General features: G+C 41.7%; 1 protein-coding gene across 2 annotated transcripts in view; it reads left to right on the forward strand.

Annotated features, from left to right (window-relative positions):
• Positions 1 to 3,666: 3,666 nt before the first annotated feature.
• The window catches only part of RSPO2 (R-spondin 2), a gene marked incomplete at both ends in the record, with an annotated part of 95,084 nt that continues 73,637 nt past the window's right edge, over positions 3,667 to 25,113 (forward strand). For both annotated transcript variants that reach the window (XM_079533335.1, XM_079533336.1), the window contains one exon: positions 3,667 to 3,760. In XM_079533335.1, the coding sequence (XP_079389461.1) occupies positions 3,667 to 3,760 (94 nt within the window). The remainder of the gene's footprint in view (positions 3,761 to 25,113) is intronic.

The raw sequence follows: 25,113 nt of genomic DNA on the forward strand, positions 1-25,113 counted from the left end.
CCCAGAATAGAGAAGAGTGGCATGCTGTTCTGCCTAAGGAGCTGGAGAGATGCCTGAGTCCTGCATCCCCTGGAAGCCTGTGCTATCCTCGGGGAGACCTCAGTTGCCTTCAGTGGTAGCAGGCCACCTATCTGAAACTCCCCTTATACCCTTACATATTTCTGACATATCCAGGTCTGGAGCTGAACTAGCTGGAAAGTGCAGATATCAGCACTTACACAAAAGACTCCCAGGCTGATCTCTAGAGATGAGATTCATTCTCAAAGCCCCAAGGTTCATAGACCTGAAAACAGGAAACAGTGGTTCCTGAAGCTGTCTTTAAGGTGTGGTTAACACCTCTGTTTGATTTCCCCTTCTTCCACATCAAAAGATGGTAACTGCATACCCTAAAGATACTGCTACTGAATAAAGTCTTATACTCAGCTATCTCTGGCATACCCAGACTGGATATACTCATCCTGAAGAACTGTTTACCTCTAAATATCCTCCACTAAGGTGACTTATGACCTCTGTTGCAGTAAGCCCTATCTATCTATCTATCTATCTATCTGTCTATCTATCTATCTATCTATCTATCTATCTATCTATCTATCTATCCATCTCTCCTTTGGACAGCTTCAGTGTATAAGTGAGTATGGCCCAGGGCCCCATCCATCCTGGCCTTGAATGCCTTCAGGGATGGGGCATCCACAACTTCTCTGGAAACTCTGTGCTAGTGCTTCACCAGTATCAGAGTAAAGAAGTTAAAAGTAGAGTGAAAAGTAGACTGAAGAAAACAATAAGCCACAAATTACATATATGCAAGCCTTATTTCTTGCACTTTTCCTTAGCAACCACTTTGAATCCACTCAGACATCTCTGACGCTGAGCTGGAAAGACCTTGGCTGACCTAGTTCTTAGGTGTGGATGAGTTAGCTGAAGATTCTGGCTCTACAGTAGTAGCAGAGTGGGACCTCATACCCTGAAATCTCTGATAACAGTTATGGTAAATAAAGATTTGTCACCAGAAGTTATTATTCTATATTGTGGTCACAGAATCAATAAGGTTGGATAAAACCACTAAGATCATCTAGTCCAGCTGTTAATCCATCACTGCCATGCCCGCTAACCCATGTCACTCAGCACGACATCTTCTTGTTTCTTCAACACCTCCAGGAATGGTGACTCCACCACCTCCCTGGGCAGCCCATTCCAATGCGTTACCACTCTTTCTGAGACAAAATTTTTCTTCATATCCAACCTGAGCCTCCCCTGGAGCAACTTGAAGCCATTCCCTCTCCTCCTATCACTGTTACTGGAAGAAGAGGCCAACCCCCGCCTCCTTTCAGGGAGTTGTAGAGTGATAAGGTCTCCTCTGAGCCGTCTCTTCTCCAAACTGAACAGTTCCAGTTCCCTCAGTCGCTCCTCATAAGACTTGTGCTCCAGACCCCTTACAGCTTTGTTGCCCTTCTCTGAATATGCTTCAGGGCTGTAATGTCTTTCTTGTAGTGATGGGCCCAAAAGTGAACACAGTACTCAAGGAGCAGCCTTACCAGTGCTGACTATAGAGAGACATTCACATCCCTGCTCCTGCTGGCAATTTCTAATACAAGATAGGATGTCATTTGTCTTCTTAGCTGCCTGGACACACTGCTGGCTCATATTCCTCTTAGCATCAATCAATATTCCCCGATCATTTTCCTGGGCACAACTTTCCAGCCACTCTGCCACAAGCCTGTAGTGTTGCCTGGGGTTGTTGTGGCCAAAGTGCAGGACATGGCACTTGGTGCTGTTGAAGCTCATACAGTTGGCCTCAGCCCAGCTATGCGGCCTGTCCAGGTCCCTCTGTAGGCCCTTCCTACCCCAAGGCAGATTAACATTCCTCCCAACTTGGTGTCATCTGCGAACTTATTGAGGGTGCACTCAATGCTCTCATCCAGGTCATCAGTGCAGATGTAGAACAGGACAGGCCCCCAGCAACAACCACCACTCTGTGGGCCTGGCCATCATCCAGTTCTTTACCCATCAAAGAGTAGCTGTGCAAACCAGAGGCGAATCATATAACTTGTAAAAATCTTCATCATTCATCCTCACAGTTACACAAGTGTAGCACTGCTGCTGAGCCACAGGTGAGCACAAAGGAAGGCAGCCCAGGGGTTACAGCACTGGAAAACTCAGGACTGAGTTTTGGCTCTGTCCTATCCCTGCCTTCTGGTTCCAGGCAAGTGACTCAGATTCCTCGTAACTCACTCTGCTGCCCAAGGGTACTGATGCTTCTCTGCTTTAGGACATGATTATACTGATAAATACAGTCAGAAGTTCTGAGGTGTAAGGGCAGTGTGGTAAGGTAGATCAGCCAAGCTGTGGAGGAAGAGGCCTGCCCAGGTCCAGCGGCTGTCAGTGAAGTGGATGAGGTGAGGAGATGACAAATCCTCCTGGACAGAGCTACGTGTGCCTGAGAGCTCCGGGGTGCTCTCCTGTTCCATCCTCTCCTGGCATTGCTGCCTGGTTCCAGCTTCACCAAGGAATCGGAGTTTGCCAAGTGGAGATGTGGAGAGGAATGGCTAAAAGTCACTCTGTGCACGTATATCTGAGGACTTCAAGAATGATTTTTCCAGAACGGTGCAAGTGGCTCCTCAGGGGAGAGCTTTGGGAGCTTGAGAGGTACGATTTTAGGAGCTGAAAGAAAAGAGGTGAAATCAAGTGGCTTAAGGTCTTAAAAACAGGGCTGAAAGAGAGAAATATTTAATTACTGAAGGCTGGGGGAAGAAAAGAAAGAAGGAGCGAAGCGAGCACGCTACAGGCACGCCAGGAGGCTTTGCAGGAGAGGCAGCGGCGCGCCGAGCCGAGCCCGAGCCCCGGGGGTCGCGTGGCGGGCGGCGCTAGGGCCCGGGCGGGCGGAGGCGGGGGCGCGGCGCCGGGCGGCGCTAGGGCGGGCGGCGGCGGCGGCATGGCCGGGAGCGCGGCGCGGCTCCATCCCGCGGCCCCGGGGGGCGGCCCCCGCCGAGCGGCTGCGGGCGGCCGGGGGGAGCGGGCGGCGCGGCCGCCGGGAGGAGGCGAAGGAGGAGCGGGGGGAACGTGGACGTCGCCCGCATGCGGCCGGGAGCTCCCTCCCCCCCGACTCGGGCCGAGCGCGGGGGGCAGCCCCGCGGAGCCGAGTAGCTTTGCGGCCCCGCCGACGGGGCGGGCTGGTCGCGGGGCCGCGCCGCGGAAGGTAGGGGAGGCGGCTCCGGCCCCGCCGTGCTGCGACCTGAGCGCGTGTGGGCGGGGTGCGCCCCTGCGCCGGGATAAATAGCGGCTGGCGAAGCTGACAGCCCGGCCCGGGGCGCGCGGGTCCGGAGGCTGCGCTCGAGGTAGCGCCGGGGAAAAAAGTTGGGGCTGTCGCTGACTCCGCTCCGAAGCCCCTCTCCCGCCCGCAGCCCGGACCGAGCTTTTTTTTTGTTTCTTTTCTTCGTTTTGATTTTCCCAGCCGGGGAAAGGGGAGGACCGGAGAGCCGCGCGGAGCTCGAGCCGCGCTTTCCCCCGCTCTCCGCGCACCGCAGGGGTGATGCTGGAAGGCGCCGCGAGTTCGCAGCGCGCGTTCAGGGCAGCGGGAGGCGCGTGAGCTCCCGCAGCAGCCGCTGCCCCCTCCGCCCGCCCCGCGCGCCGCCGCCGGAGGAGGCTGCCCGCCCGCCCCAGCGGCCCAGGATGCGGTTTCGCCTCTTCTCCTTTGCCTTGATCGTCCTGAACTGTATGGATTACGGCCACTGCCAAGTCGGCCGCTGGAGACGCGGCAAGAGAGGTGAGTGAGGAGGAGCCGCGGGGGCCGCCGTTCCCGCCCCCTGCCCGAGGCAGGTGAGCCGACCCCGGGCCGGCAGCTCCGCCGACCGCGAGTACCGAGTCCTGCGGCCGCCCCCCGGTGCCGCCGCGCGGCTCCGCAGCTGTTCGTAGCGAGCGGGGTCGCGGGGCGCGCTCTTCGGACTGGACGCTGGGGCTGGTCCGTCCGCCCTGCGATCTGGTCTCGGCACGGCGGAGCCTCGGGCAGTGGTTTGCAGAGGTTTCTCTTCGTTGTGTGACGATGTTGTGCTCAAAGCGCGCAGAGCCCTTCGAGAAACGGGGAGAAGCGGTGCGTTGGGATCGGGTCTGTTTGGCTGAGATGCTGCTGCGGGGATTGCGGAGTTGAGAGCGGAGCGGTGTGTCTGTACAGCACCCGTGTGGCCGCAGCGGTTACTGCAGCTCTTCTCAGCTGTCAGCCGCTTGCGGTCTGCTTCCCTCTTTTTTTTTTCTTTCTTTTTTTTTTTTTTTTATTTATTTTCTGTAAGACGAATCACCTTCACTGTAAAATGTTTCTGTTCTCCACGTGTTCTCAATCGCATTGCCGTTCGTTTCCCCCATTCTTTTCACAGCCGTTCGCCCCATTCCCGAAGCTAACGGTAAATCAGGTGGCCCCAGTACTGAGACAGACGTTGGGATTTCAGGACAAATTGCACCGAAGGGTTATTTGAATGGAGGGGGGGAGCGAACATCTACAATGTAAAGCCGGTACAGATAGCAGTGAAACCTGCAGAAGGAGAAGAGCTGTGCTTCCCTGCAGCCTCAGAGTAGGCACAAATAAAACTGTACAGCACTTTAGTTTTGATGGTTCTTCAACAGATGGTTTCCAGAATTTAACTTCAGTGTGTGGCTAAAACGATAGCAGTCCTTGAAAGTGACCAGCCTATCTGTGCTAACAAAGGGGATACTGTGTCTTTAATTAAATGTGGAACTACTTAGAGTGCTGACGAGACAGCGGAGGGTGATAGCGGTATTTCTGCTTTACAACAGAGCTTAAGGGCTGCATTGTGGGAGCGCGAAATGAATAGGCATGGAGCTCGAGTGGCGTGAATTGTCCTCCGACCAAAACCTAAGCTGGTTTTAATTGATCTTATGTTCGACGATTGATCTCAGAGCGATTGTTGGGCGTGCTGAACAATTGGCTTTTCCAAGGAGATTGATTTAAATTAGTTTTTAGTTTAGTTATTGGATAAATAAGGTCGGTATTGACAGTTGGCTTACTGGCACTGTTTTGTGCCATCACCTAAGGGTTCTGTTTTGTGCTTCGAAGAATGCAGCCTTTTCCAGTTAATAAGGCTGAAGAAGTAAGCGCAGCCAGTTTTGAGCACTGAAAGCAAAAGCTAAGAATGCATTCAATACTATAATAGACTTGCCATGACACATGCAGTCTGAAGTAATGCTTTCGTACAGGATTCAAAATTCCAATAATTTCACAATTTTTCCATATCCCATCTGCAAATAATCAGGCATTCACTGTGGGGTACTGGCAGTTAACGTTTCTTTGGCATTCTATTTTGTCTGTTACATGATCTCAGATGCTCCATAATATCATTTTCTTAATGAAATGAAAATTTTGGCATCGATTCAGTCTCCTGTGTGGTAGAAATCAATTGCATTCAGTCTGGAATCAGGGCAAAAATCATGTGTAGCTGACTTCTTTTTTTTTTTTTTTTTTTTTTTTTTTTTCTTTCTAAAAAGTAGCTGAATTATTGTATATTCTGAATGTTAAATATATGTATATAGCTGCATGTGTGTGTGTGTGTGTGTGTGTGTGTGTGTGTGTGTGTGTGAGAGAGAGAGAGAGAGAGACTACTGTGGGATACTCCAGTAAACAAGAATTTAGTTAATTCTAGTGGACGTTTCCAGACTCCTGTATTCCCCTTCTTCTTTCAACCCTTTCTCATACCAAGGAATCATGTCACACTGCAGTAGAAGTGGAATGAAGTACTAATGCTTAGAGTGTGGCTCCTTTCTGGCATTGGTTTCTGCTCTGTTACTGAATGCCCCTGCTTTAAAAGTTGTGCTTTATATGTATCACAGTCAGCAGATGCTGTGAATGCCACTGCTCTTCTTAGTTACTCTGCCTGGTTCAAACAGACCAGAGCCCTTAGTTCTCTGGAAACACTCTAGCACCTCCTCACCTTAGAAGTCTTGAGCCTAAGAAGGTAGATATGATGATTTGCCTTTCTAACAGAATCTATTCTAAAATGTATTGAAGGGGATGTAGCTTAAAGGTCAGTAGTCCAACCTCATAGCTAGCTGATATCAAGACACCTCCTTTCCCTTTTTCTTTTAGTTGTATAATTTGATTTTTAACTTCTTTTGAATACCTTCTACTTGTTCATTTCAATCTTGGATTTCTTTCTCTATATCACTCAGCATAAGTTGAGTGACTCCATGTCTTAGGACTTCACTGAACATGGTGGTGTGTGTGAGAGACCAATCGTTTTTTCCTTCTCTGAGAAGTGAGGAGAACAACTTTCCTGAACTTCAGATCCAAATGGTAGTATGTAGAAACGAAGACTGTTAGCCATGCTTACCAGGAGGAGTGATAGTGTTCTGCAAAAGCACTAACTGAAAAGAGTTTGGTTTCTCTGGAAATGACTGCCAAAAAAAATTAGTTGCTGAAGTCAATGTGATTGCATGGATGGGGAGACTTTTCTGTAGTAAGAGAGACTAAGTAGAGTTGATGAGACCCTGCTGGCATGGTGAAGAGATGCAATGGGACACATTTGCATGAGGAAACTGGAGTTTATCTACATCCAGAACTCCAGAAAAAGCAGCGTAGAAAACTTGTCTTTCTATTCAGTTTGAGATTTCATATTCAAGGAGAATGATAAAGGCTACTATATGTACTCATCTGCCAAATGTTCTCATTCTGTATTGGATAAAGGCTGTGTCACTGCAAGTGCATGGATGGTGAGCAACAGTAGAGATGGCAAAAGATCTGCAGGTAGAAATAGGAGGAGGGTCTGGGAATGGAAAGTTCCCTGTGTCCAAGTGGCTCAGTAGAGCTCTGTGTGGGGTGTTTGTGTATGCATATATGGAGGAATGTAGTCACCACAATCTGACTGAAGCTGCTTAAATTTGTATCACCTTATGCAAGATGGAGATCTTGACCGCACATCAGTTATTAATTTACATGGATTTACAGCTAGAGGGAAACTTATTGAGATATAGGGGTTTGGGAATTAGCTTTATTAATTACGTGATTACCTAAGAAGGGGATAATATCAGAGCCTTTCTCATTTGTATGTGTGGTCAGGCTATAGGAAAGATTGAGCACTCAATTATTAGGGAAAACGAATTAAGGAAAAATGCATTGATTCAGGCATATACCACATCTGCTTTGCAAGAGCTGTACCAACTCCAAAGAGCAGTAACTGCCTTAACAACAGCAGCATACAGACAGAGCAGGGAACACCTTTTGGTTGTGGGTCAGTATCCGGGCTTTTTGTCTGTTCTTACTTCTCTTTGAACTTGAAACATGTGTTGCATTTGGAGGACTGTGAACTTTTTGCTGGTGGGTTAAAGCTTAAAATCCTTCCAGGAAGCTGTACTTTGAACTCTGTGTTTTCCTCAGGTGTTATGTAAGTGCTTGTAACAATTTGTAAAAGACATGTTAACACTTGCTGGAGTTATTCCCCAGGTACTTGTGATCAGTAGTAAAGCTCTGGAGGGTCGCTTCTGTTCCTCAGCCCTTTACTACTTGGAGTAGTTAGTTACAAAACACTCTGTGTATACAGATCCTGTTACACCAGCAACAATATCCTAACAATGAATCTGCTGAAAAGTCAAACTTAAAAAATAAATAAATAAATAAAATTGGCTACTCATACCCTATTGTCTGGTAAGTCTAAGGAAGCTTCTCACTAAAATGTCAGCAGAAACCAGAACTTGTATGAATGAAGGAATAATGAGCTAGCTAATGGCACAGCGTTGCAGAGGATAATCGGTGCTCAAGTGGATTGTGAAGGTTTGTGAAGGGATGCTCAAAATGCAAAAAAGTGGTTCAGTTTGAAAATGAGCTCTGAAGTCCAGGAGCTTGATTCAGTTGCCCGATGTAGGTTTCTATTACTGCTTGTGATATTTAAGCCACCCTTTTGGACCTGGCAGGTTTGGTGGGGATGTACATGACCTTCTGGAGCAACAGTTGGAGGATTCCCATAGAGCAGGTCACGTGCATCTGACACCCTGAGGTGTCTTTGTGGTGGAAGATGAAAATGGAGAGCGTGTCCCAGCACATGCTGTATGTACACATGCTTTCCATTCCTGTTTGCATCCATTATCTACCATTAGTGGTCACTTGGGATGAGTATACTAACCTAGATAAGTATCTGGTCAGGCATGGTATCTCTGTCCTTTTACTCTTCTGTATTAAAACCTGTAGGAAGATTTGCAGAATAGCTTCAGTGTGATGAAGGGTATATTTGTCTGCTTTTTGACTTATTTGAATACTTTCCAATGTCTGGGAACATGTCTTCCAAGGCTTAGCTGAAATCTGTTGCTAGAGCAGGTCAAAATGCATGGCAAATACCCAAAAGTGAGGGTGCTTACTGATTAGGGAAATTAAGGTGATAGAAATAAGAATGCTAATTCACGATGAAGTCTATCATCTGCAGTATACAAGGACATGCAATTCCTATGATAAAATAATACCATGCTAATATACTTGACATAAGTCATTATCAGTAAAAATTTTGACATTATTTAAAACACAAAATGTGGAAGGTGTTCTCTGTCAAAATTCAAGGCATAGAAAGAAAAACAATGGTCTTCCTTTTTATATTATTATTATTTCTCTTTCTACTTTTAAGAGCCTGACTATGCCACAGAGGTCTGCTTTTCATTTCTTATGTAGCTATTTTTAATAATAATAATAAAAAAACCCAACCAAACAAAAACCTTAGCTATTTATTTTTTTTATTTTATTCTATTTTTTGATAGATCAGAGAGTACTGTCAAGTCAAACCTGCAGATCATCACATATTGCAAACTTTTTCCCAGTGGAATGTACATCAAACTCAAAAACTTACAGCTGAGTCGTAATACCCCTTTCCAAAATGCATCCTTGATATAAATTGTAGAAATGGAATTTACTTGATTGCACAAATTATCTTCAACATGAATATCATAAATTTCTTTTGTAATTGGTGGAACTGTGGTCAATGTGGTTCATGGAGCTGTTGGTACAAGTTAATCCATCCTGTTGTAGATGCATCCCTTTGCCTGGGCTCCAGAAATATTATCAAACTCAATAAATGTTAAATAAGATTACTTACTTGCCTTTGAGTATAGTATATATGAAGTATATATGAAGAAGATATGTACATCTTTGTTGTAGGTCTCTGAAACAAGCTGAAAGCAATGGCAAATGAGAAGGAAACCCCCACATCCAGCTTTCTTATGTTTTCTTCACAAATTATGTTGATGTAGCTCTTTTAAAGTTACAGATGTAGTCCCTGGAAAGCTGTGCTTTCTTTTTTATTAGAGAGGCTTGATAAATGAGAGGCTTGTTTAGTTTTAGACATTTTTAATATGTGTGTTGCTCTGAAAGTAGTACCTCCTTTTCATTTTCATGGAAGCCACAACAATTGCAAAGAGCACAATAGCGGTATTTGATAGAGCAAATTCTCATCTACAAAGCACTGTTTTTCAACATAGTCACCATCATTAGCAGATGAACTGATCTAGACTCTCTTCATTTTATGGTGTGACAGCTGTGTATGGCCATCTGGAATATGGCTTGTCTTTCATATTGCTGTTGCCACTGTTGAAATGCACCATCCACTGCCTCACTGTACTTACATCCACTGTTTGGTCTTGGTAAACATTTGGCAAGTACTAGCGAATGCCAGTGGGTGTCATTTTTTCTGCATGGAGGAATTCAGTTCTACCCCTTTGCTGCATAGGCACTTCCATGTCAGATGCCAATTTGTCAGACTGCCCCTCTGCTGCCATCCTTCACACGACAACAGCATGTAGCAGAATACTGTTAGGAAGATTCAGCCTCTGCTGCCGTACCACCAACATCTGTCTCCAATGTTGTGGGCCAACATAATAAAATAGAAGGCGTTACTTTTGGAGCAGCCCTTGTATGATACTAAATTTAATCACTTTTTTTTTTTTCCCCCCTCAAGCATTCTTTTTCTTTTCACCACAAAGATTTGTTTGGGCACAGTTTGAGAACCTTCTGGTATTTGTCTAGACTCCAAGTGTTTGCTAATCCTTTTTAGTGAAAAGCGTGACTTCATACATGTTTGCCATCGATAATGCAAAAATGTAACAGCTTGATCCTTTCATCAGAGGCTGCTTTAGATACTAAAAGTAGGTACTGCCATAATGTGTATAATCACTGTCTGTGCAGTGCTTGTTTAGTAGATGCAATACCTTGGGAAGTATTATTTGGGTGCTGCAAGGTCATGTTATGCATGCAAAATCTACTGCTTTTTGAGTAGTGTTGTTGGCTTTATAGCCTGTTAAATCTCCTATGAATTTTGTTTTAGAGAGTGGAAAGGATTTGCAACAACTCTTTGCTACCTGGATTCTGATTAATCCATCTCGCTAAGCAAAGTATCAGGTGAATCCTGCTCCTGAGGGCCATTGGGCAGGTGTAGAGTTTGAGTTTGCATCTGCTTTTGTCTACACAATGGCTTTGTTCAGCCAACTCCATGCATTAAAGCCATTTGTTAACTAGGGTTTATTTTTGTATCTCTTGAACTTCACATATCTGCGAGCAACAGTCAACTTGCCGGAATTGAGTGATGGAGCTATGTTTCTCTATATCTGATCCAGCTGTCACTTGGTTTACCATGAGGTGAACAGTTCTGTTCATTTTTACTAGTACTTTTGTAAAACTCTGATGACAAATGAAGTTGAAACAGTTTGAGATATTGGCTCCCAAAAAGGCATTCTGGTGCAGCAGTGTGTCAAGCACAGAAGAGGCAAGGAGAGTCTGATTGACAGGCACTTGGATTAATGGTACCTTTCCAATATAGTTTCCATATGGAGATAGGGAAGGGGGGATTACAACAAACTGGTGTTTGTAGATACTGTATGCGAAAAGCCTTGATGTGAAGGTCAGTGTTGTGTCTGTGGAGTAGAAGCAACCACTGTAGGTCGTCACAAGTGCTTCTTTCTGCAGATTTCCTCATCCTGTGAGACCATAAGGGTTTGAGACATTGTGTGCTTAAATTTGGCCCATTTCAGCACTTTGGTTCCAGAACCAAGCACATCTCTGAGCTTTGTATCGTCAAACAGTGTTCCCAGGAGCAGGCGCATTTTGTGAATGTGTGCACCTTGTCCTGATGTCAGTACTGAAGTACTCTTGAATGCAAGACTGAAATTAATTTATGTAGCTTTGCATTAACCTCACTTCATTGTAGTACAGTTGTTTGTTTTTTGCCATTTCAAGTTTCTTTTTGGATGATGGCATGAAAAGATGTTGGTGATTGCGTTTCTTGGTCTTTCCTCTGGAGTGTAAAAACTGTAAGGTGTGAAAGAACACAAGGGAATAAAATGTTAATGTGAGGCAAACAGGTCTTTTTCTAGTTGTTTTTTTTTTTTTTTTTTTTTTTTTTTTTTTTTTTAAAAGTCATCTTAAGTACCTTGATTATGTGATGGTAAAGGAATGGGAGGCTTTTAAGATCCCATCAGTTAAGATGTGGTGAACAGTGTTTAAAAAAAAAAAAAAAGTTCATGATTTGTTTCCCCATGATAGGAGAAGCTTGTTTTATATCCTTCTGTAACATGTAGTTTGGCATTCAGTAATTAATTAATCATGGCCTCCAGTAATTAATCAGTTATGTATTACAGTAGAGCCAAGCGCTCTATGTATCTGTGAGATTTTGTCCTTTTATAAATGAATGGAATTTGTGCTATTTACTCTGACTTTTTTGTTTGTTTTTATGGGATGGCATTTGAGTGGCTTTAGCGAGGAAAGTGTAATTAATTACAACCAGTATTTAGAACAGGCATGCAATTCTGTAATTACTTTTCAGAACAAACACTCATAATTGCATTATGGCCACTGTTTGAAGAGGGTACCAGCAAATATGTGTGGCTTGCGTAGATTCAAAATGTTGTGGAAGTCTTTCTAGTAAGATTTACAGTTAGTAAATAATAACTTTTTGCTCTCTAGGATTTTTAAAATATAAATATAAAAATAATCCAGAGCCTATGGTTTAGGAATTATGAGTCTCAAATTCACCCTGTAGAAACTTGTCTGTTCTTTTTTCAGGGACATTTTGGGATGATTTTTTTTTTTTTTTTTGTGAATCATCAAGATTTTCTTCATCTTGATGAAAAAGACACAAATGTAGATGTAACAAGGCAGAAGGAGGGCTCTAAAAGATGAATGATGTTTGGGATATCAGCAGTTGGGTATTGGCACTGAGAGGTTGCGTGAACCCTATTTTCCAAGCAGACTGGATCCAGCAGTGAATCTGTGCTTATGCACTGGGTAAAACTTGTACACATTTACTCCACAAAGGGAAAACAGCTTTTGTGTGAGAGAATTGCAGTGGTGTAATAAAGTATAAACTTCCTGATGTGGGCAAGTTCTTTTTTTTTTTTTTTCCCAGGGTTGAAATGCTGGCTGAAATATGTTACAGACAAATACATGCACTGATATATGGTCTCTGCAGCCGTATGGTTGCCACCTTTGAAATAAAAAAAAAAAAAAAAAAAAAAAAAAAGGCACCATCCACCCAACCTCAGACCAGCCACATCAGAGACGGCTGTAGTGCACGCACACATCATCTGCACATGTATTGCAGCCCAGATATCAGCCGGTGTGTCCGCACTGGCATTTGCCAGGCAGGTTGGAAACCACAGAAGCAATGACTATGCTTGGCAAAGGTAGATATCACTGACTTGCTCAATTCTTTTTCCAACTGCTGAAGATTTTTTGATTGCTGTGTTTTTATTATAAACTTGCTAACCTTCGTGTTCAATGTACAGGCAAGCCTGTAGCTAAGCCTCTATTAATGGTATCTAAAGGTTAATAATCTTTTATGTTACGTGCAGTGAGTTAGCATTTAAGGATCCCAGCTGAGGTGGGGTCTGGTAGCACTGACATACTGACGTTGCTTAGCTGACAATCAAGAAAGAAACTGAATCAAAGTCACCAGAGCAAAGCCTGGCCTGGATTCCCCTCCACTAGCAGGAATGATCTTTGGCCTTTAATTGCAGCTTGTTCAGACCTGCTTTATATCCAGTTTTACACAGTACATGCTAATAACATAATGGACATGGGCTCAGTTTTGACTTATCAAGAGGAGCTGTAACTCAGCAGGAGGCTGTAATGCAGCCATCGGGCCTTAGGTTGCGTTTACAACGCAACAAGACAGCAGCCCCCTGTTTTAGTTTGTTCCAAGCTATTGCCCATCATTGCAAAATGCTTATGTATGGCCTCTGACTTGAGATGCTTCACCTTTGCTAGGGGTGGGAAACCAAACGATGTTTTGTAGGGTGTTTATTTACCTAGCCTCATGGAATTGCATATTTTAATATCTTCATCAGGAGCATTTGCAGGGGGTGGTTTCACTTCTGTGTTTGGTCTTCTCTTCTAAATCGTCAGTCTGATCTCCCCTGTTTGGAACCCTCTCTTGTGAGGAAAGCTGACCTGAGGAGGCATGCTGCCATTTGCAGATTTCCCATGCATAAAACTTTTGTTAACACATGTATGCATCAAAGCCAGTGGTAAGAGAAAATAATTTCCTGCTTTATGTAAATGTGAAGCAGCATATTGGTGTGGGGGAAAAAATGACGTTATGCAATGAGGGAATTAATAATTAAAACATGCAATTGAAAAGGTGCTTCTAAACAAGTGCTTTGGATTCCAGCTGTGTTTCTCACAGCAGTAGTGAGGTCTGCAGGACTGCAGTGACTTCACTGATGCTGAGATGCCAGTGGCCATGTTTTTTGAAACCACAGAATTTTAAGTGCTCATCATAACTTTTATTCTATCTCAGGTATTACTGGACTCACTGGTGGCCCCCCAGAGGAAGACTTGAATTTTAGGAAACATGGAGAAGAGAAGGCTTGGGGATCTTAACAGCATATCTTGGGAGGGTGCCAGGAAAACAGACCCAGGCTTCTTTCAGTGGTGCCAGTGCCAGGACAGGAGGCAGTGGGTGTGAACTGGGGCACAGGAGTTCCTTCTGAGGCTGTAGGTCTCTTCCTTGGGGATGTTCAGAAGCTGCCTGGCCATGGGCCTGGGTCCCCTGCTCAGCAGGGGCCAGAGGGGAACAGGGAGCCCTGCCAGCCTCAGCTATTCTGGAATTCTGGGAAAGACAGTTTGGTAACATCTCAGATACCTAGCTTGTGCCTGCTTGGTTTTTGTAATCATCAGCTGTGGAGAGGAAATATAGAGCACCCAGTCCGTTTAGGAATCTCTGAGGTACATGATCTAAATTATCTGCAGTAATAACCTTAGCTGTGTTGAGGGACTTGGTTTGGACTTAACATTGTTAAGGTTTTGAGCAGTGCAGAGGAGTTTCCTTATGTTGAGTGGTGATACAGGAGTTCTGAGTTCAGCAAGACTCTCAGGCTCGCAGAAGTCACGAAATATCACCTGCTCCATCCCAACTTCCCTTCTTGGCCCTATGTAAAAAAAAAAAAAAAAAAAAAAAAAAAAAAAAAATCAAAGAAAGCCAACTAATATTGTTGCACAGGGGAAATGAAATATTGGAGGCAAAATCAAACAGAATGAATACATGAATTTATCTGGGTGATTTGGGCTGTTTCAAGTTATCAGGCAACACAAAATTGGGTTCTCTATCATACCAATTTTACATCATAGGAGTTCTTTGCTCCTCAACATTTTTCTTTCTGAAGTTAACAGTTTCCAAATACCAGGGGCTGGCTTGTGAATGAGGTGATTGAAATACTGGAACTAACTTTGGTCTCCCTCATTTTATCAGTGGATGATGCCAAACTGACTCTGGTAGAGTGCATACGACCAAAATGGTGCTTGTTCTGGTAGACACTGCACTGTCTTGCAGTAGTATTGTCAGGTTATACAGGAGGGCCAAATGTCAGGCATTTATCTTAAATAAGAACTGTAGTATGCTTTTTCTAATGCTGTATCTGAAAACTCAAAACTTTTTCATTCCTTTTTGTTCTTTCCATCAGACTCCTGGAAAAAGTCCTGCTGCTTCCAAGTTCTAGTTTTTGTAACTTTAGCAGTGGCATAAATACATGTAGGGTTTTTCAGCTTTTGGAAGAGGGTTGAAATGTGACTCTATTAAACCTGAATCTGAAGACTGACTTGGTTCATATTGTTTTCTCTTAATAGCTTTCCAAGCAGCCGTTAAGTGAAACTACTGCATATTGAGCCGGGTGTAATATGAGGCTCATTGGGTAAAATAACATTAGTCTGTGCTACTTAAACACACTCTGAAAGGCTTAAGGAGGAGAGGAAGGAAAATATTTGAAGAGATCAACTGGGATGTGGTGGAATACAAGTAATGTCACCTGAGAAGGATTAGAATTCGCCAAAGCTTGACCTGAATGAAGACCTCCATTTAGGGCTTGTGTTCCTACCAGATGAGCTGCAGTAGTTTTTCCATGCAGGGCTTTCTACAAGCAGTCGTAGTGAAAGAACCCAGTGATTTACTTGGCTTTTGTGTCTCAGTAGCAGTGGAGCTTTTTTCTTCTTTAGTAAATAAAAAAAAAATCCCAGTTTAACATTCTTTCTTATTAGCTGCAGCTGGCTTTTTCTAATTACCAAAGTCTTGAGAGAATGTAGCTGAGAAAAATGTTGCTATTTTCCTCATTGGCAGCTCATTGTAGGCACTGTAACTGATAGGCAGCTGCATATCCTATTCACATCCTTAGATGCAGAAAGCCTCAAAAATATGTACTGACACCTCAAAATCCAGGAGAAGACTATGGAGGAGCTGATAGCAATGGCATTTTCTGTTGTGATTTTTTTTCTTTTTTTATTTCATAATGAAGGGTTAACTAACCCAGCAGCCCCATACTCTTAACAACATGCCTGCTGTGATGGTCTCTTTGAAAACTACTTATTCTTAGATACCTAGTGCCTCTGAAGTAACAAGTAGCAATGAGGTGAGCTAGAGCTGGAAGTAGCCAAAACAATTACTCCTGTGTCATGTTGCTAGGTGGATGTTCACCCTTATGGACCATTATAGTCAGTCTTGGAGGTCTGAGAATTGCAGCAGGGTTAAGTGGGAAATCCTTTCATATGGGAAGTCAACATGATTTATGCTTGCTAGCATCATAGATGTTCAGAGGAATTTTACCTTATGCTTCTTGGTTTGGGTTTGGGAATGATAGGTTGGGAGTACCAGTGTGGAGAGGAATTTGCGTTTATCAGCAAGAGGTTCTTTACACCTTTCTTTGAAGCACTATTGACTGCTGCTGCAGGGAGTAACACTTTTGCTCTGTACATCGATTTCCATGTGAAATTTTTGTTCCGATTTCTCTTTTCACAGAATAGCAAGATCCATGCCAGTGGTATTTGGGTCTGGATTTCTGTGAGGTTCGGCTTAGTGTGCACCTTTCAGGGCTTGATTTTCCTGAAGCACATCGTAAGTCACAGTTAAGCCTAGCAGAAAAGTAATGAAAAAAGGCATGCAGTGAAAATCAGCACTATGGAAGAATATGGCATGTCTCTCCAGAGGCTTGTATGGGAATGATTTAATGTCAGAACTAGTTAGTATTATCCTTCTCTCTCATTTATGTCTCACTGCTAACTTCTGAAACTTTGGCAAGCACTATCCGTTTTGTTTAGCCACAAACATTGCTGACTTGTTTTTTCATCAGTGCTTCTTACTGTGGTAATTCATTTCTTGATTTTTGTCATTCATGCTTAGTTTGTAACAGAAACTCTATATCTGCTTTCTCCATGAAGTAAACATATAAAGATCCCCATGATATTCTACTGTATGGAGTAATTTCTGTTTTGTTTACGTATTTTAGCCAAGGAGAAGCCTGATTAGCTGAATGTTTAATAGCGTTCAAATACGTCCTAGAGCTTTGCATTTGCTGTTTGATGTTCCATTTTATAGCTGTACTTAAATGCTCTGCAGGGATTGTGGTTTAGTGGTGGGAGCATGAAATTTGAATCCAAGGTGCCTGTTTCTCTTACCAACAGAGCTGGTCAGTATGTTTTAAACGTCAGATTCTTCTATCCCACCACCCCCATAATGCATTTTCTCATGTATGCAAAGAGTTTTTTTTTTCCTTTTCCCCCTTCCTCTCCTCCCCCTTTTGCCTTTTTTTCCCCTCCTTTTTAAAGTAAGTGTTGAAGATTCATGGCTTAAACAGGAATTGCAAGTGCCTCTGTTTCTCTGGTGTGTAGGACAGTGTTTTATCACACTGCGTTTTAAATTGTATCAGTGATTTGTGTGGCTGAGGGGTCCTAGAGTGTTAATCTCCAGGCATGTATACAGTTCTTACAAGGGATGATAAGCACATAAATGAGTTTCCTGCCTCCTCAGGTTCACTGACGGAGCAAACATCTGCATGTAGAACATTACATCCATGCCAGCGGTCTAAGAGATTTAGAAATGTTTTGTTCTGGCTGATGTGAAGTCTATGTTCTCCGCAGATTTTTTCATGGCAAGATGTGTCCGAGAGACTTTAAATGCTTTTTTTTTTCCCTGACATATTTTACTAATTTTCAGACACAAAGGATGGAGCTCTTCATATGCAAGTAGTTATTTGCAGTAGACTGATTAATTGCAGTGTGAAAGATTTATATATGCGTAGAGCCCAAGTATATCTTATTTCATACCTAAGAAAGATAAAGACTTTGGAAATGGCAGGAGACTTGGGGCACCTCAGACTGCAGCTTTTAAGTTGTTTCAAAGAGGTCTGCTTTTAGAGAACACCTTCCTGGCCTGTTTTGTTTTGTTTTTTTTATGGTAACTTACCTGAAAATGTAAGCATAACTTTAACACTTAAGGCATTTTCAAAATAACATAATGTAAATTTCTTACATTAAGAATGAAAAATGTATATTTATAATGCATATTTGTCGTTACCTCCTCAGTGCTGCCACTGTCTTCCCTTTAATTCTAAAGTCCCTTATTATTCACAATACAAACATCATCTATGGAATGTGAGCCAACTAGCTTTTAGCTTTTTATGAACACATGACTTGTCTGCTTTTAAGACTTTATTCACATTCCCACAGAACTATAAAAAAAAAAATTCAGTAGCTTCTTGCCAAACAGTAATCTTAATTTCTGCCTGAAGTGTCCAGAATGCTGAACATGCAGGGTGCACAGGTAAATCAAACACACTTTTTTTAATTGAGGAAATTCTATAGCCATAAAGTGGTGATCTTTCTTGGCTGCTGTGATATAAGTGGATATGAAAAACAGAAGCTGTTTTTTTTTTCTTAATGTAATTCCTACTAGATGAGGAGATAAAACTGTATGTATCTGAACAGCAAATGAGCTCCATCTGTTCTAATTCAAGATCTCAAAGTCTGGTCCATCATTTTTGTTTGATGTCTCAAACTCTGATGCCTTCAGTTGACAATAGGGAGGATGACAGAAGATTTGGTGGATGTTTTGAATGTGCTAAATTAGTGCAAGCAGGATGTAAAGTACAGTGCAGTGGGGATTGAATTAAAGCGAGGTACTGCAGTGAACCATGTATTTGTGTAGTATGCAAACAGTGAGAGTTTGAGATATCTTTTTCTGTATCTTACTAAAACTTGGATACATACATGTATGGTAACATCTGCTTATTTTTAGAGTTATATCTTTCAAGTTCAGTGTTTCTCCACAATGTTTAGCAGCACTGGCTTTTTTTTTTTTTTTTTTTTTTTCTTACTTTCTTCCTATTAAAATGGATTACTTTGCTACTCGTCTTCTCAGTTACATGCAGCTTTGACATAACTTTTAGTATTTATTTATCCATACTATGTGACATCATGTGAAAAGCCACAATGCTGTGGGGAGCCAGACAAGGGCCGATCTCTGATCAGGAATTGGCTGGGTGTTGGTCAGCAGGTGGTGAGTAATTGTATTGTGGATGTGTGTGTGTGTGTGTGTGTGTGTGTGTATGTATGTATATATATATATATATATATATATATATATATATATATATATATATATATATAAGAATATATATATAAGAATATATATATATATATATATGGATGTTATTGTTGTCACCTATTTCTTTCCCCCCCTTTTTTTTTCTGTCTTAGTAAATAGCTTTTATTTCAACCCACAAGTTCTATTTTGTTTCCAGTTCTCTCCCTCTTCCTATCTCCTTCATCACTGGGGGTGAGAGAACAGCTGTGTGGTGCTGAGCTGCTGCCAGGTTAAATAACAGCACTATTAAAATAATGACACATCCTCCGTTGACCTGAGCGGAATGGGAATATCACCATTGGTTCAAAAGTGTTTTGTGAAGAGCCCTGGCTGGGAACACACTTTCATGGGCTGCATTGCTTTGCTTGTTTGCACAATACTTTCTGTATCTTCTGTAGATTGTGATGAGGCCTTAGATATCTTAGAAGTAGCTGAGGTGAACTACAATTGTAGAATCATAGAATGGCCTGGATTGAAAAGGACCACAATGATCACCTAGTTTCAACCCCCTGCTACGTGCAGGGTCGTCAACCACCAGACCAGGCTGCCCAGAGCCACATCCAGCCTGGCCTTGAATGCCTCCAGGGATGGGGCATCCACAGCCTCCTTGGGCAACCTGTTCCAGTGTGTCACCACCCTCTGTGTGGAAGAACTTCCTCCTAATATCCAACCTAAACTTCCCCTGTCTCAGTTTAAAACCATTCCTCCTTGTCCTATCACTATCCACCCTCGTTAACAGTCATTCCCAATCCTGTTTATATGCTCATTTCAGGTATTGGAAGGCCACAATTTGGTCTCCCTGGAGTCTTCTCATGTCCAAGCTAAACAAAGCCAGTTCCCTCAGCCTTTCCTCATAGGAGAAGTGCTCCAGCCCTGTGATCACCTTAGTGGCCCTCCTCTGGACCCACTCCAAGAGCTCCATGTCCTTCCTGTACTGGGGGCCCCAGACCTGGGCATGGTACTGCAGATGGGGCCTCACAGGAGCTGGGTGAGAGGGGGACAATCACCTCAAAACAGGCTTCTTCCAGAAGAGGCAGGGTTGTTCCTAATAAAATGAATAGAAATAAAAGAATAGGACTTCCTTCAGGTTTCTGAATTTTTATTTACTCAGCATAGTTTTAGCATGTGAAATATTATGGGCATGAATGCAATTTAGAAAAACTCTTTTGCTAGCATTGTTTCCAGTTTGGCAATAAATAAACTGTGCCCTGTCCAGCCTCTCAGTAGATAACTACTTCATATTTTATTAGAACAATTTGGCTCCTGACATGAACTGTAGTTCCATTAATCCTGTAATATAGTGCATAGGATTGGAAAAACACAGGATGTAAACATGTTCTTCATTATGCACTTTAACACAAAACAGATATATAGAGCTCATTCTAGAACATGGTAGTCAGAGTGTACTAAGAAAATAGCAAATTGTTGACTAGACTCATCTGCTATTAGTTTATTTTGGGGTTAGGAGCAAAAGGCTTAAGAAATCTCAATTATTTCACGTTACATCTTGATGCCTATCATATCTTGCTGGACATTACTTAAGTAGACAGGACCAGTGATTCTATTGCCTCCATTGAATCCAAAATCAAGGCAACTTAAAGTAAGTCTTACAAGAGAAAAAGACTCAATAATGAGAATGGTTATGTTTGACAGTGATGTTGTATAATCATAAATAAAAATCTAGTCAATGTACGGAGCAGTAAATCCAGGCTCTTTTTTTTCTACTGCAAACTTTTAACCTGGGACTTTGGGAAGGATAACAAGTTTAATCTGAGAGTTCCTCGGATTGTTCAGAAGTAGGAAATAATAAATTCCTTTTAATACTGTAGCATCTACTGTAGAAGTCCAAGAGGTCATAATCACAGTGGTCCCAGTAGCATTATGTTGAGTGAATTCATTGGTACTATTCAGTGGCAAAATGGACTGGAACAACCTCTACAAGTAAATGGTTACACAGATGTGCTTCAAGAGATACAGTCTTTTAAAGTTGAGAATTGGATAAATCTGAGTTGCTGGTTTCTTGAAGATAGGTACTTAGTTGTGTAATTGTCTCTAAGACTGAATATCAATTGATGTGAAGTCAATGGTTGGGCTCCAGACTGGAAAGTGTACTGTAGTCTATATCTTAACCTCATCTATGAGAAGCATGCACGTGGAAAAGAAGATTGAAGGCCTTTTAATACAGTTATCATATTCTTATGCAAAGTTTGCCTCTTAGATTGGTACTGGTGCTATCAAGGTGGTAGGTTACTGCTTCAAATTGGTTAACAGCAAAATATTGATCAAATTAAATTCATATGTGATGTTTCAAAATGTAATTACAGAAATGGATCCACACTATACTTCTAAGTTTGATATTGCTTACTGAAAGCTATATTTTTTTGGTGAGTATTGGCTTCCAGGGTAGATGAACTTTCAATTCATTTGTGTATGTAAAAGGACAGTTCCTTTAAAAATGAATTTGGAGACATACTTTTGGGAGCACTTAATTATAATGCTGCAAAATTCTGATATTGCATTAGTGTGCTGCCATATTACCTCTTTTCCTGTCCTTACATGGTAGGATAGCAGAATTTTCAGGTGCTCTGAAACAGTGTTTGTTAGAATATGATTTCTGTGACACTGGTTGCTGAGCAGGAGCTGTCAGTACTGGTTGAGATGGAGTGTAAAAGAATCCATAGCCTTACTATTGTCCCTTTCCAAAGTCTTAGATCTTTCCTATTAGGAATGAAACCACTATGCTTCCACAGCACAGATATGGTTATTTGGGAAAACAATCAAAGGATGCAGTGGATTTCATGGAAGAAAATAAGGAGGTGTTTCCCAGTGGGAGGAGGCTAGATAGAAAAGTAGGGAAAGGAAACAAAACTAAACCTTTTCACAAATACCACTCAACTTTAATTAGAAATATAGCTAAATAAAAGGGCAAATAATTGCTAAATGAGACATCAGTGTGATACTTACAAGCAGTTGCAGAAAACAGCATCTAATTGATTGATAAGGGATTTGGGGGTGTAGCTTTTATTGGGTTTGGCCAGAATGTGTTGTGTCTCTTTGGAATCAGACTTCATGGAAATACACTAGCAGCCAGCACACAGATTCAGAAAACATTCCTGTATTTGAAGTGGTTTCACAAAATTCATTTATCTATTAAATCAAGAATTGTGTTTAGGCTGCAGAACCCAATGGCCTGAATAACGTGCACTGGGCTCCTAGCAGTCATATGTAAACTGTCTAATCGCTGTCAGCTGTGTTAAAACAAATAGTCAGAAACTTAATATCTACCAGTATTGGTACCTGTATTCTGTTACAGTAGCAGACATTCCTGTTTTCTAAAAGAAAAAAAAAAAAGACAAGATCCCCCAGGAAAAAAAAAAAGTTGTTTAGATTTCTTTAAATTCCTCTTTACTGCTACTGTAAAACTGCTTTTTAGAGCTTGGCTGCTTTTTGTCCATTGTTTTCTTTGAACAAAAGCCAGGTTTTTTTGGTGGTTTTTTTTTTTTTTTTTTTTTTTTTTTTTTTTTTTTGGCAAGTACTTTGCCATCTGAACAACTGTCAGTAGAGGGAGATGCATTTGTGTGTTAAGACAGTGATGACTTTAACGGGTTGCTAACGCAGTGGAGGATGTTCCTGAAGCATTCCTAGATATTCAGTTCTTTGCTGTGAACCCTTCATTTTGTGTCCCAAAGCACTGAATAGAGGGCAAGTCTGTCTTGTCTGCTGTGTTGGTTTTCACATGGGTTAAAAGACCAGTAAACTCTTTTGCAATAACATTTTATGTTACTCAGTGCACGTTTTGCGTAGGTCTGAATGTGTGTGTGGGTTGCAAAAGCAAGGAAAAAAATTGCACCCTGTGTTATGCAGAAAGATTTTCTGTTTTTGTAATGTTATTTGATATATTGGAATTTTCCAAATATCAAATTGAGAAACCCAAGTCTGCTGAAATGTATTACAAGACCTGGGAGAGTAGTCGGAAGGTAGTATTGTGGTGGGCAGACAATATAGCTGTGCACTCCTTTTAAAAACAGAAAGGACATTTTTATGTGAAAAATCATAAATATTTTGCTTCAGGTTGTAATGAGATCTCTTGAAAACTCTCATTACGTACACTTTGATTTTTAATTCAAATATGAAACTAGTGTCTGTTATGAGAAATCTTTTTGTCAACAGAGGTGTTTAAGCAGATATAGCAACTTTGCTCTTCTATAGTTAGCCTATTGATTAGCTGGAGATTGCTCAGCAAAGAATCCAACAAATCAAGAATACAATATCTCATCTGGGATATTTGCTGTATATGATAGTTTCGTTGTTAAGTCTTGGGTATATGATTACTGCATGACTTATTCAATGTTTTATAACTACAGAAAGGAGATAAAGTATAAGAGGTGGTGGTTTTCAAACAAAAGTTATTTTCTTGGATTCAAATGGAGATGATCTTTCTCTTTCCCATTCAGCAAGGATAAAATAGGGAAGGAGAAAGCTGCGCTAGTACTGGTGATGGCACCTGATTGATTAAACATTTAAATGGGAACCTTATGTTCAGTTAACTCTGTCCTCAGCTTTGTAATATTTAGTTATGTGTTAAGTTTTGACTGCTTGCATGTTCCAGCATATGGTCACCTCCACTGGATCTGCTCCTGAGCTGAATGCAAACTAGTGATGGGCTCTGTACTGACTGCTCAACTAAGACCCATGTGTATCAGCATCTACATATCCTTGCAACACTTCAAAGGCCGAGGGCGGACCAAAGGGAACAGTCTTATATGGCTTGTCCTCCCTTCTGTTTTCAGTATATCCATATCTAGTGGACAGTGTATCTTTGCAAACTGTTGGGCTTGGTTAGAACGCCTCGCAAAAACTCATAGTTTCTCCTGCTCAGTGTTACTACATTAAATTGAATGTGTTGGTGATGTGGACTTGAAAACTTGGAGTTTTCATGAAGACAAGAGAGTTAGTTCCTTTACTTTGGTTTATACCTTTCAAAATCTTTCTCCTTCGCTACTTGAGAAATTTATTAAAACCAGCGTTTTTGCATCTTAGCAGCATCTACAAGCAACAGAATTCTGAGTAAATAACCCTTCCTGTCTTGCTTTCTTGTAGTTTTGTCTGTGAAGATTTTGACCCAAAATCCATACATGCATAAGGAAGTGTGCAATGCAATACAGATACATTTTTCCAGATATCTCTTAAACCTTACATCTTTCGTATTTGTTACTTGGTAGGATGCTTTACAAGCTAGTCACTTGAATCTTGAGTGTGGACCCTTGCCTCTGCCTCTTGGGCTCTTCTAATATAGCTCTGATCTTGAAGGTATGCACAAGGAGTTTTGAATTAATGTAGAATTTACATAACACAAATAAAACTGGCGTCCAATTGCTTTAATCTGGAAGTCCAAATGAGCACAGTGAAGAAAGGAGGGTGGGAAAAGAAGCAGACATGAGTGTGCTCAATGTGGCACTGAGAGGAAGTAGAAATGGAGAAGGCATTTCTTACTAGGGAAGGAGGATCAGTTGAGTTGATTGATTTCATGTGTTGCTAAGATTATTTTGCAAATATTTGTTTATAAAATTAAATATAAATTTCTTACTAGGAAGGAATATTGTGGTTGAACACGGCTGTGCATTTGTGACAGCAGATAGCAATGTATACATTCTGTGTGGAGGAGGGGAAGGGGAAGACAAGACTGTTCAAAATACAGATTTATAGGGGAAGCACCTCTTCACTGACTTGTAACAGCAGCTAAATTGTGTTCCTGCCTTAATTAGTGTCAAAGTTATTTGGTTCTCATCATATTAATCTTTGTTACAGTTAGCTGAAATATTGTTCAAGTGTTAGGTGCTGATGAGAAAGTCTGTGCATCTTATAAATTGCATGCAATGTGTGGAGTTCTTATTAATTGGTGGTGGAAGTTACAATCCATATTTTAAATAAGTAGCATAATACAGCCATTCAGAATTACACCACAAAAAAGAGAGGGTTTTAATGGACTCCATATGTATGCTTTTAGAACTGGTTGAGTAAAACTTTTGCTATACCACATAATGGTAAACCATCAGTGCTATAATGTCTTTAGGGTCTTTTAAGAACCTTCTTTATAGACACTCTTTTGACAAAGATTAATTCATTAATGGATTCAAGCCAACAGTATTATAGTTTTTACTGTTATGATAAGCAGGCGTCAGTGTTGGTTGCATTATCCCTTTAAATTCCTGAAAACTGAAATGTAATAGCCCTGCTC

Source organism: Tetrao urogallus, assembly GCF_951394365.1.
Source record: "Tetrao urogallus genome assembly, chromosome: 3".
Taxonomy (NCBI): Eukaryota; Metazoa; Chordata; class Aves; order Galliformes; family Phasianidae; genus Tetrao; species Tetrao urogallus.